At 30.1% G+C, this 12,358-nt stretch overlaps 1 protein-coding gene across 1 annotated transcript in view; it reads right to left on the bottom strand.

The window, feature by feature from the left end:
• Positions 1-9,128: 9,128 nt before the first annotated feature.
• The window catches only part of LOC145239967 (integrator complex subunit 9-like), a 137,057-nt gene continuing 133,827 nt past the window's right edge, over positions 9,129-12,358 (bottom strand). Inside the window, exon 21 of the mRNA XM_080103554.1 lies at positions 9,129-9,319. Within this exon, the coding sequence (XP_079959680.1) occupies positions 9,200-9,319 (120 nt within the window). The 3' untranslated portion in view covers positions 9,129-9,199. The remainder of the gene's footprint in view (positions 9,320-12,358) is intronic.

Raw genomic sequence — 12,358 nt, 5'->3', positions numbered from 1 at the left:
ACTATATAAATACTATATTCATGAGAAATTCTTGGAAATAAATCCATTCTTTAAAATTCCATTTGATGTTAGACACATTGAGGAAGAAAGGAAAGTCCTTTACAGTTGTCGTAGAGAGAAGAGTTCTTGCTGCAAATATCGTACAAGGAGGAACGAGAGATTGAAGACGATACTTCTTAAAACTATATTCAGATCTTTTTTTTTTATTTTACTGTATCTATAAATGCAATTGCTAAAAAATATGCGTGAAACAGCAGTTAGGTTTTAAAAATCAGGGGAGGCAATCCTCGTGACAGAGGTTCTCATACAGCAGTTCTCTCCCTTAGTCCGTACGTTGGCATTTACAATTCTTGACAATAACTGCTTTGTAATGCAAAATCATTCACTTAATCTATTTTGCTCTTAACTCAACAGAAGAAATGGCAACTATCAATCCATTAAAAGAAAAGAAAATGCATTTGGACATGATCACAAAAGCTGAAAATTAGAAGAGAAGTTGCAATGGTGTAATAAAAGATAAAATAAAAGACAATTGCAACTTCTCTTCCAAATGCATTTTATTTTATTTTGGTGTATTTGATTGTTGCTACTTCTTCTGATGAGTTTATGGGCAAACTAGATTCACTAATTGAAATAATAATTAAGTGAATGAATTTGTGCTACGAAACAGATACTGTCAAGAATTGTAAATGTCAACGTAATTAAAGGAATAAATTGTAAGAAGTTGCCCTAACAATTATTCGTGTTTGTCCCAAATTTAAAACAAAAAAGTAGTGTTTTTTAGAAATTTACCTGCAAAGTCTGAAGTTTAAAACCTTTTTTTTTAAAAAAAAAAAAACACTTTGTTTGTTTTTGTATTTTTTTTTTAATGAAACCTTGGTCCTTGCTCCTTTAATTGAAAAAAAATTAGGGCTTGAATTACATTTTTCGAGGAGTTATAAGCTTGGAAAGACGGGGTGGAATTATTCACTATTTTTCACGAAATTTCTGACACACCTATTCATGCTCCTTTTGAACAAGCTTCTCCCTATCAATATCTTCTTAATTCAACTCTTAAAAGCAAAAAGTAAAAGCACAGAACATTTGCATATACAAATCAAATTTAATTTAATATTTCATTCAATAATTTCTAAAATTGCAATCTTCGTTCAACTTTTTAACATTATTTCTGAATTCATCCGATTCTAAAAATGTTCTACAATATTTTTGTTGTGTTATTTTGATTGTTTGGACTACGTTTCCCATCTTGGTTGTTATTTTCAAAATTGTTTTGGTAGATGTAACCTCCAACCTTCTTTAGATATATCTTTACAATGGCTCTTATTGGTGAATGGTGAAAACGTTTTTTTTTTTGTTGTTGTTAGGTTTTTTTGTTTTGTTTTTATAAACAAACCATTGTTAGAATTCAAAATGTGTGATGTGTTTATGAAATGAAAAAACATCGATTTTTTTTTTTTTTCAATTTTTAAAAAATTTATTTGGGTCCCTATTAATTTTATGAATTTTTGAGATGATGGTTGATATTACTTGTATTGTTTTTTTGTTGTTAGTTTTTTTTTTTTTTTTTTTTTTTTTTTTTTTTACAAACAAACCATTGTTGTTAGAATTCAAAATGTGTGATGTGTTTATGAAATGAAAAAACATCGATTTTTTTTTTTTTTTTCAATTTTTAAAAAATTTATTTGGGTCCCTATTAATTTTATGAATTTTTGAGATGATGGTTGATATTACTTGTATTGTTTTTTTGTTGTTAGTTTTTTTTTTTGTTTTTTTTTTTTTTACAAACAAACCATTGTTGTTAGAATTCAAAATGTGTGATGTGTTTATGATATGAAAAAACATCGATTTTTTTTTATTTATTTTTTTTTTTTTTTACAAACAAACCATTTTTGTTAGAATTCAAAATGTGTGATGTGTTTGTGATATGAAAAAACATCGATTTTTTTTTTTCATTTTTTTTTTTTAAATTTATTTGGGTCCCTATTGATTTTATGAATTTTTGAGATGATGATTGATAGATATTACTTGTATTGTTTGGACTATTGTTCTCATCTTGTTTTTTTTGTTTTGTTTGTTTTTTCACAATGTTTTGATCAATGTAACCTTCGATCTTCTTTAGCTGTATCTTCACAATGGTTGTTATTGGTGAATGAATTAAAGTTTTTTTGCTTTGTTTTTTTTTGTTTTGTTTTTTTGACAAACCATAGTCGTTAGAATTCAAAATGAATGTGTTATGAAATCCTTTCTATTTGTGTATTAATATTAATTTGCATCTGTACCTGATCTCAACTAAAAAAATCAGAAACATTATATTCTTGTTCTTAATATGATTTGACAATTTATACAAAAAATACATTACTCTATTAAAAAAAACCTCAATCGGTTGATAAAAATCTCTCTTGATAATCTTTATATTAATAGTATAGCGTGTTATTTATTTTGTGTGTCATGCTTAGATTAGAGTGACTGTCGTTTAATTTTATTATAAACTCTTATTTCTTGTAATAAATAAGTTTCCCAAGAATTCTTCATAAGTTTTGGTTTCAGTTTCGATTATAGCTTATGTCACTTAAGTTATCTATTTTTTTTATTAATACTTTTACCAAGAATTCTTCGTAAGTTTTGGTTTCGGTTTCGATTATAGCTGAAGGAACTCAAGTTATATATATATATATATACATTTTTTTCATAAGTTTTGGCTTCAGTTCCGATTCAAGCTGATGCACCCAAGTCATATGGATATATTTTTTTTTTATTTTTGAAATCGCAACTTTATAATATATACAAATCGATAGAACATTAACTCTAGAATATATACAAAAAGTAAATTGCTAGAAATAAAATAGAAATTAATTTTTAATTTGTTTTTTAGCATGTGTGCTATTTATTTTGTGTCATGCTTACATTCGAGTGACTGTCATTTAATTTTTTTTTTATAAACTTCTATTTCTTGTAATAAATAATTTTCCCAAGAATTCTTCATAAGTTTTGGTTTCAGTTTTGATTATAGCTCATGTCACTTAAGTCATCTACTTTTTTAAAAATAATTTTACCAAGAATTCTTCATAAGTTTTGGTTTCGGCTTCAATTATAGCTGAAGGAACTGAAGTTATACATATATATATATATATACATTTTTTCATAAGTTTTGGTTTCGATTATAGCTGAAGGAACTAAAGTTATACATATATATATATATATATACATATATTTTTTTCATAAGTTTTGGTTTCAGTTCCAATTCAAGCTGATACACCCAAGTCATATGTATATATGTTTTTATTTTTGAAATCGTAACTATATATAAAAATCGATAGAACATTAACTCATATACAAAAAATTGCTAGCAATAAAATAAAAATAAATTGCTAGCAATAAAATAAATTGCTAGCAATAAAATAAAAATAAGTTGCTAGCAATAAAATAAAAATTGCTAGCAATAAAATAAAAATAAATTGCTAGCAATAAAATAAGTTGCTAGCAATAAAATAAAAATAAATTGCTAGCAATAAAATAAAAATAAGTTGCTAGCAATAAAATAAAAATAAGTTGCTAGCAATAAAATAAAAATTGCTAGCAATAAAATAAAAATTGCTAGCAATAAAATAAAAATAAATTGCTAGCAATAAAATAAAAATTGCTAGCAATAAAATAAAAATAAGTTGCTAGCAATAAAATAAAAATAAATTAATAGCAAAATATAAATGGAAAATAACTAAAAATGATTAAAAATTAATATTTTTAATTTGTTTTTTACATTTTACAAATTGCTTGTGTTACGTGGTCATTAGTATGTAAGGACCCAAACGTTGTAGACTTCATCGCAAGGAACTTAACTCACTTTTTTTTTAGTAAAACAACTGACATTTATTTACAGACATTTTTATACAAGTCTTTTCCTGTCGCCTTTGGTTATCGCGTGTAACGCATCTATCTCTGTTCTTCTCTGACGTGATCACAAATACCTTTCGAATACCGTACAGACGTGTTCTTCTTTTTATAAACTTTTTTTGTCATTCTTTTTTGCCTTAATGTCATCTCTTACCCAGCTTGGTCATTTGCATACAGCTGTGTATCTGCGCTCTGTTACATTTGTGAGAATTTTGTTTTGCTTTTGTGGATTAAGAATTCTTTGAATGAATACAAATTTAGTGAGGTTATTAGAATGCAGACATGCATCTGAATTCGGCAGAGTGTAGCACCATGTCTTGTCAAAAAAGAGCTTTTAATCAATACCTTAGGTCCTCGCCTAAACTGCTAGAATATACAGGGACTTTTGTCTAGAGTTCCTCTCAAATCAAAAAACAAAAATAAAGAAAAATCCGTATGATGTATCTTCTCGTGATGAAACAAAAATATCATATTCCAAAAATCATATAAATTGATCAAGTAGTTTTATTGTTAAACTAGCGAGGGGTACCCGGCGTTGCCCGGGTGTTTGGAGGTGTGGGGGGGGGGGTAAAAAAAAAGTAAGTATGAGGATCGAACCCGAACTGTTGAGTCAAAGTTGTAAATTAAAGTGTGGAAAAAAAAAAACGTGCGATGTTAACCATTGTCCCATCGCGAGATGCTAACGGAAACACGTTTGAATTTATTTAATTACTTGGATTAAGCAGGTGCCCGTTTTAATGAGTTAACGAGGTCAAGTTTGACTGCGGGATAGTATTCATTTACTGCTGAACGCTTTTTTTTTTCCCGCCCCCAAGATGTTATAGGAAAAAGACTAACCCACATGCGGCGAGCGACAAATATTGAATATTTATCTTCCTGAAATCGAGCAAATTAAATAGACAGGCGAGCTTCGTTGTTAAGTGTGAGATATTACGATTTATATGTGATATAAAAAGTTTTAAAAAGTTGTGAACTGACCGACTGCTTCTCTGAAAGAAGCCTTTTGTAGAAACACAGAAAAAGCGAACACACATACAAACATACATTTTTGCTTTTATATTTATAGATAAGAAAATCAAATTTTCTGAGTAACAGAAGAGCCGCTGTCTTGTCCGCCATTTTAAAAACAGTCTTAATAAATTAAAAAAAAATTGATGTTGTAATGCCTATGAATTCCCATTAATCACTTAAAAATTCCTTTATTTATAAAAAATAAAACTACTTGATCAATTTATATGATTTTTGGAATACGATATTTGCATTTTATCAAGGGTACATACATCATAGAGATTTCTCTTTATTTGTGTTTTTAATATAGGAGGAATTCCGGACAAGCACCATAAAATGAGACAGAGAAAATGAAAAAGTTTTATGGAAAGATAACAAGTTTGCCATTTTCAACAAATGATGAAAATTTATTTGTACAAAAATAAATGTAGAAATAAAGAAAAATATTCAGTTTTAGTTTGTAATGGTTCAATGATAAAAAAAATAATCAGAGATGAAAATTCTGATGTCACTGTCATTTGATGGTGAGACATTTGCTTTTAAATAAATGTGATATTTTAAATTCTAACTTGTTTCGTTTATTTATGACTCCTTTGGTGTTGTGACCCAACCACCTGTGGTGGTTGAATTTTTACATTAATAATGATTAAAATAGAGCTGAGTTAAAGCCTTTATTATGTGGATAATCCCGGGCAATTCCCGATTGCCTTGCTAACTCCATTTGTTTGTTTGATAACTCAAACCAATACAAGGAAAAATAAGTTCGGTTGAACAGATTTGGGGATCGATAATAATATTTAATAATAATATTGTTTTGTGAAGGAAACCATTGATTTAGGGAGAATGGTAGTACAGTAATTTTATCTAAACTTGGGAAACAGGATTGACCCTCAGGTCAATTCCAATGGTTTGTTCAGAGTGAGAAACTTTCGATGGAAAGTTACTTACTTAATATGCACAGGTGATTTTACCAAATTGGCCAATCTGGGTGAATTCAATTTAAATAATACAGAAGCTGATTGACTGAATTGTACCTCAGACCCTGTCAACCCTTTTCCTGCTCCCTAGCTATAAGAAAGCATACAAGAGCGAATTTTGACAGTTGAGTCAGGCAGTCGAGTTGAGTCCGAATGAGCCCCTCCACCCACGCCGCCGTTATCCTCCACTCTTGCTGATGATAGGTGAAGAAAATCTCGCAAAGAAGAGAAAGAAAAAAGAAAGAGAAAAGAAAGCAATCATGCATTGCAGATAATTTTTTTTTTGAATGAACTATTACATGTGACTGTAAATATTTGCATTGTTGGAAAAAAAAAAAAAAGAAAATGCATATACTTTTTTCTTTTCTTTTAATTCCAATGTATAATATAAAAACATTGTAGTCAGGAGTTTTATTTAATAATCAATCCGTGTAAAAACATTGGAGTTTTATTTTATTTGTTGTTTACAGAATTTGTGACTTAACTATCAAACGAAACTGTCCACTTAAGATAATTTTTTTCAGGAAACAGCAAGCATCAGGCACACCTACCCTAACGCTGGATATAACCTGTGGTTGTGTCACACCTATCTTCCCGGAGATTTTGAGTTTGTTTCCTTTGTTTCTTTTTCTCTCTTCTTAAAAATTATTTGTCTTAATTTGTTGTTTGTAAACATGCGGACCATTTGTGAAGAGAGAATTATCTGGAATTGTGCATCAAGCACCATCATCGTGTAGGCAATCATACTACTGAACCACCTAGAACTACACTTGCGTATTGGTGACTAGGATTCATCAAGGTATATTGTGTTTATCGGTTGTTATCTCTTAATATACAATGGGCAGGAGCTGCCAAAAACAGCCTATCATGCCTTGACAGAGTACAAAATAGACTTCGTGGTTTAGTAGGGGATGCCCTTTTCTCTACTCTGCAACCCCTCTCCCACAGAAGAGACGTTGCGAGCCTATCCTTGTTTTATCGTTATTTTCATGGCAGGTGCTCGTCTGAACTCCAATCCCTGGTCCCCCCTCGTCAATCTTTCACGAAAAACACCCGTCTAGCTGAATCCACTGTGAAAAATTTCCCCCACTCTATATCTTTGCCTAAATCAAAACGCGGATTCCATGAACAAAGCTTCTTTCTTAGAACTGCACGCCTGTGGAACTCTGTTTCGTCTGCCTGCTTCCCTCCGGACTACAACTTGGATGTCTTCAAGTCTAATGTTAACAAATTCCTAATGAACCGCCCCCTTAAGTAAACACTTCATCAAATCTCCTCACTAACGTAATGTACTTGCAATAACCCTTATCCCTGAGTGGCTTCCGGGCCTTGATAAGTGGTGATCACTGTGTAAAAAAAAAAAAAAAAAAAAAAAAAAAAAATAGTCATGGTAACATTGATTTGATTTGTAATTAATAATTAAAGATTGTTATTTCTGGTGTATTTAAAAAGTATTTACCATGTGTGTCTGTTGCCAAATTAAGAATGATGGAAGAATCAGAATGACTGCAACACATCATCTTCAATGATTGTGAAACACAGGCTGTAACAATGTTTTCGTTTCGGCAGCCAAATTAAACGTATATCTTATTTTTCTTTTAATAATATTATTGGAATTTTTCCCCCTTTTCCTTGTACCTATTTGTGAATTATTCCACGGATATCGGCCTTTTAGATTATTTTGGACCATCTTCCAATTACGCGATTTTCTTAGATTTTACTTGTGCGAATGGAAATTTAACTAACTTTCTTGGATTCTGCATTTTTGGATTTTACCGTCATTGGATATTTTACCCTTCACCTGACTATCAATTCAAATGAAATCACTTTTTTATTCATCCTTTCCCCTCTGCTTCACTTTTTTGTTATCAAGTAAGATCTTTGACTTACTTGCAGTTTCATCAAATACTTTTGTATACAAAGTCCGATCCCGCATTTTGCTAATTCTTACCCTCTGATGAGAAGGAAAGTATTTCTTCAAAACTCCGCGGATTAAGGAGTATCCATTTATTTAGTGTTTCCTTTTCAAATTAAATATGTTTTTAACTCTTTTTCAAAGTGTTTTTTAACATGTTTTATTAACTATTTGCTCTTTATATATATATATATATATATATATGCATACATTAATTAAATCAATGCTTCTATAACAGAACTCACACCCTTGACAGTAATCTCGCATAGCCAATGCACTGCTCCTGACATTTTAAAATACGACTGAGACACAACACGCGGATCTTTACTACTGACTTTTCTTTCTCCAACTTTATAACATGGCAAGAAAGAAGAAAAAAAAAATACTGAGGATGGAGTTTGCCTCTGTAATATATTTAAATTATAAATTTCAAAAAATTAAAATTTGTTTATTTTCAAAAAATTGCGTTGTAATTTGGCTTTCAAGCTCACTTGATGCATATTTTATTTTATTTAAATAAAATCAACGTTTCCATAAAGGAACTCACACCCCTAACACCTACAATATATATATATATATATATATATATATATATTGTGACATAATCTCAAGAAAAGCTGAGACATTGTTGGTTTATCTGTTTTTCTTTTACTTTCTCTTCTAGCTAGGATTAAAGTGTAGTATCTGTTTTGATGGCAGTATTTACTTCTCTCATGCCACAAGTGGATGTTGGAAGGTGGGATAAATAAATAAGCACTCCTAAAGGAGGAGCACTCCAACCCTGCAAAAATAAGTGACTCGCCCCATTGGCATTTTCCAGTGAGAGTGCCTCAGACTAAAAGCCAGGAGACATTGCCTTAGTCCGACAGCTAAAAGGCCACCAAAATGTCTCAGTTTCTGTCGGACTGATTGCCAAGGTTGGAACCTCGACTCGCGTACTACGAGATGGCAAGTAAATAGGAGGCCATGATCAGCTTGCCTGACACCAAAGTATTTGCAAAGGTTATTACAGGGGTTAGAATTCTTCTTTCCTCACCATTATCAATGGAGTCAATTTTTACAATGGAGTCCTTAATTTTACCACTAATAGAACATTTTTAATACAAAGTTGAAATGCATACGAAGAAGAATTTTACAGAATGGTTAATGACGGTAGAAAACTAGAATTGAAAAAACCTTTCAAATTAAATTACAAGGTTAAATAATTACAAAGAAGAAAACTTTTAAAAAATTAAAGTTTGTCTCCTTTCTTATCGGACATCCAACAGAACCTCTAAAAATGATGCACTTCCGTTTCGCCTTCACTTTAACCAGACAACAAAAATAAACTCATGAACTGAATGAAAAAATATCCATTTATTTGTCTAATATTTGTCCCAACCCCCACTGCAGGATGTCATAGTGAATGCTAAAATTTCGAAAGACATTTTAGTAATGTGTCTCTGAGTTTCACTCGGATGGCTTCGTTTCCTTCGCAAATGATGTGTGTAGAGTAAGGTTCAACTTGGATCAATGTATCTTCGCTCGGCTGAAAGAGAAAACAAATTTAAATGGTACAGTTCAGAAAGTTTACTTTGGTCATTTATAATAATAATAATAATAATAATAAAAATAGGTGTACTATTCTTCCAGGTTTTTTATTTCTTTGTTCGTAGTGCTTCTAGTAATTGTAGGAGCACTGAAGATAGTCCCAAAAAACCTGGAAAAAGATTAGGAGAAATTAGAATCAAAGACTTTACAATCAATGGCAATAATAAAAAAATAAAATAAAATAAAATTTTATGAAAAATCCTTGAATGTGGCAACCAAGCCACATGAAATATGAACACTAACCAGCCACAAGGAAAAGTACAACAGAAACAAAACAACCTAAGGGGACTGAAATTGCAAAACATAATAAATAAATAAATAATAAAATAAAATAAATAAATAAATAAATAATAAAATAAAATAAAATAAATAATAAAATAAATAATAAATAAATAAATAAATAAAATAAATAATAAAATAAATAATAAATAAATAAATAATAAAATAAAATAAATAAATAAATAATAAAATAAATAAATAAATAAATAATAAAATAAAATAAATAAATAATAAAATAAATAAATAAATAAATAATAAAATAAAATAAATAAATAATAAAATAAATAAATAAATAAATAATAAAATAAAATAAATAAATGATAAAATAAATAAATAAATAATAAAATAAATAATAAATGAATAATAAAATAAATAATAAATGAATAAATAAAACATATTTATAAAATATAGCTCTGAAGGTTCAAGGAGGATAAAAAAAAACTGAGCTAGGAAAGTACTAACCAGATCTCCACTGAATAATTGCAAAGAGGACTGAGACTTCGGAGAGGATCGTTTCACCTAAATACCTGTGAAGGCCAATAGTTGCTGCCAGAGACAAGTCAATGGTAAGCATCTGTTGCAGATTACTAAAAGAGGTGAAATTTAGGGAGACTTGTTGTCACCCAGATTCCAGGGAATACCACTGGTTGTTGTCAGTGAGTAATCGCTGATGATGTGTGAGGACTCCTAGTGAGTACAAATAATAACAATAATTAAAAATAAAAAATAATAGTGAGTAAATAATAAAACTACTCGGGTGATGTATTTAATGTAAAATAAGAAAAGTTGTAGTCTCGCATACGCACACACGCCCACGACTGTAATAACTTGTACATATGATTTGAAAAAACAGCAGTTAACGCAAGTGCATAAGAAAAGTTTTAGTTATTAACATGTACGATAAATCTAGTGAAAAATATAAAAAAAAATCTTTATTTAATGAAAAATAAAAAGCGCTTAAAACATGCCTGGTAGTGACGCCATGTTTAAATGTTAGTAAGTGTTCGTTTATTTAGTGGAATCGAAGGAATTTGATAATTTTCAGCACTTAGCCAATCAGAATGGACAGATTTTGACAGGGAGCCATTACTGTTATTTATGAATCAGAAAAGGGAAAGCTTATCTTATGTCTATGTGTTTATGATCCAGTTACAATGGGTGAAATCACATTACCTGTAGAAAGTGTAGATTTCCTCTCAGTGTTAACAGGTGATGGTAGTAGGACTAAATATTTAGCGGGAAAAATAGGAACTCCTTCCGCTAAAGATTTTGCGATTGTGATAGTGTTGCTCCTAGGATTCAATGTTAGGCATTTTATTATAACGACTAAATGTGTCTAAAATGGCGTTCTAAAGTTACATAAGATAATGGGTAATAGTTTGGACATATTAAATTTGTATGTGGCATCTTTAGTCCAGAGGGGAATTCCTGCAATCATTTTATTATATAGGAAATTAAAATATTGATAGAAATCTAACATTTTGCATCATGCTTAACAAAAAAATTCCAGCCAAGGTTTTGAGTATTTTTTGGTCTATGCTAAAACATTTAGGAAAAGCATGGAGTTATCTCCCTTTAGAGCTATGGATAAGCATAATAGAGTTGACCAGAGTTGAATATCGAATGTAGCAGCAAGTCCTGGGAATGTACACCATCCACTACGACTATGCAATTCCTAGAGCTATGTACCTAGAAAATTAAGCTATTAAACCTGGCATAGTGATATGGAAAAAGATGCAACCTTAGTAGAAGTTAGTGTCTCTAAACAGAGCTGAGTGGAAAAGATAACGAAATACCAAGGCCATATGTACCACGTGAAAAGAAACCAGAATTTAAGGAAGATCTTAACCATTTCACTAATTATAGGAACAAGGAGGCTCGTGAAAATGAATTTCAAAACTATCTGGTAAATATAATTAGTGAACCAAATACAAACAATTGCACTTGAAAGGATGATTAGAATCTTAAAAAGATCTCTTGGTTGAAATGTATAAGATAGTGAATGTTTGGCACCTGATAGGATGCCACATTCTCAGCTAAAACAAAAAAAAAACAAAAAAAAAGTCTGTAGTCGCGATTATCAACTAGTCTGTTAAATATATTGTGTGTACATCAACAAGTAATCATTCAGGAATTTCATTCATAAAATTATGCAGAAAGATTGTTATCAAGTTAGGCAAAATGTAGGGATTGGCACGGGGTCAAGTAGGTTTTTTTTTTTTTTTTTACTAATTGGTTAGCACATATTGTAACGTTATGTGGCCGTTACACTTTTCTCCTTAAGGCAACGTTCAGTTTTGTAAGCGTGGGAATTTTTACTAATTTAGACATAACTCATAATATGTAATAGGGTTTAAATGCATTTTTTAAACTCCCATTACACTGTAACGTTACGTGGTTGTTAAACTTTAGTTTAGTGATTCCTAAAAATAAAACTTACTGTAACGTTACGTGGTCGTTACACTTTAGTTTAGTGATTCCTAAAAATAAAACATATTGTAACGTTACGTGGTCGTTACACTTTAGTGATTCCTAAAAATAAAACATATTGTAACGTTACGTGGTCGTTACACTTTAGTTTAGTGATTCCTAAAAAAAAAACATATTGTAACGTTACGTGGTCGTTACACTTTAGTTTAGTGATTCCTAAAAATAAAACTGAAAAGAAAAAAGAATAAAAATGTTATTCCTCCACCTG

Source organism: Euprymna scolopes, chromosome 19, assembly GCF_053919585.1.
Source record: "Euprymna scolopes isolate OS-2025 chromosome 19, ASM5391958v1, whole genome shotgun sequence".
Classification (NCBI taxonomy): domain Eukaryota; kingdom Metazoa; phylum Mollusca; class Cephalopoda; order Sepiida; family Sepiolidae; genus Euprymna; species Euprymna scolopes.
The sequence above is the reverse complement of the archived record's forward strand: the minus strand, read 5'-3'. Positions and strand labels throughout refer to the sequence as shown.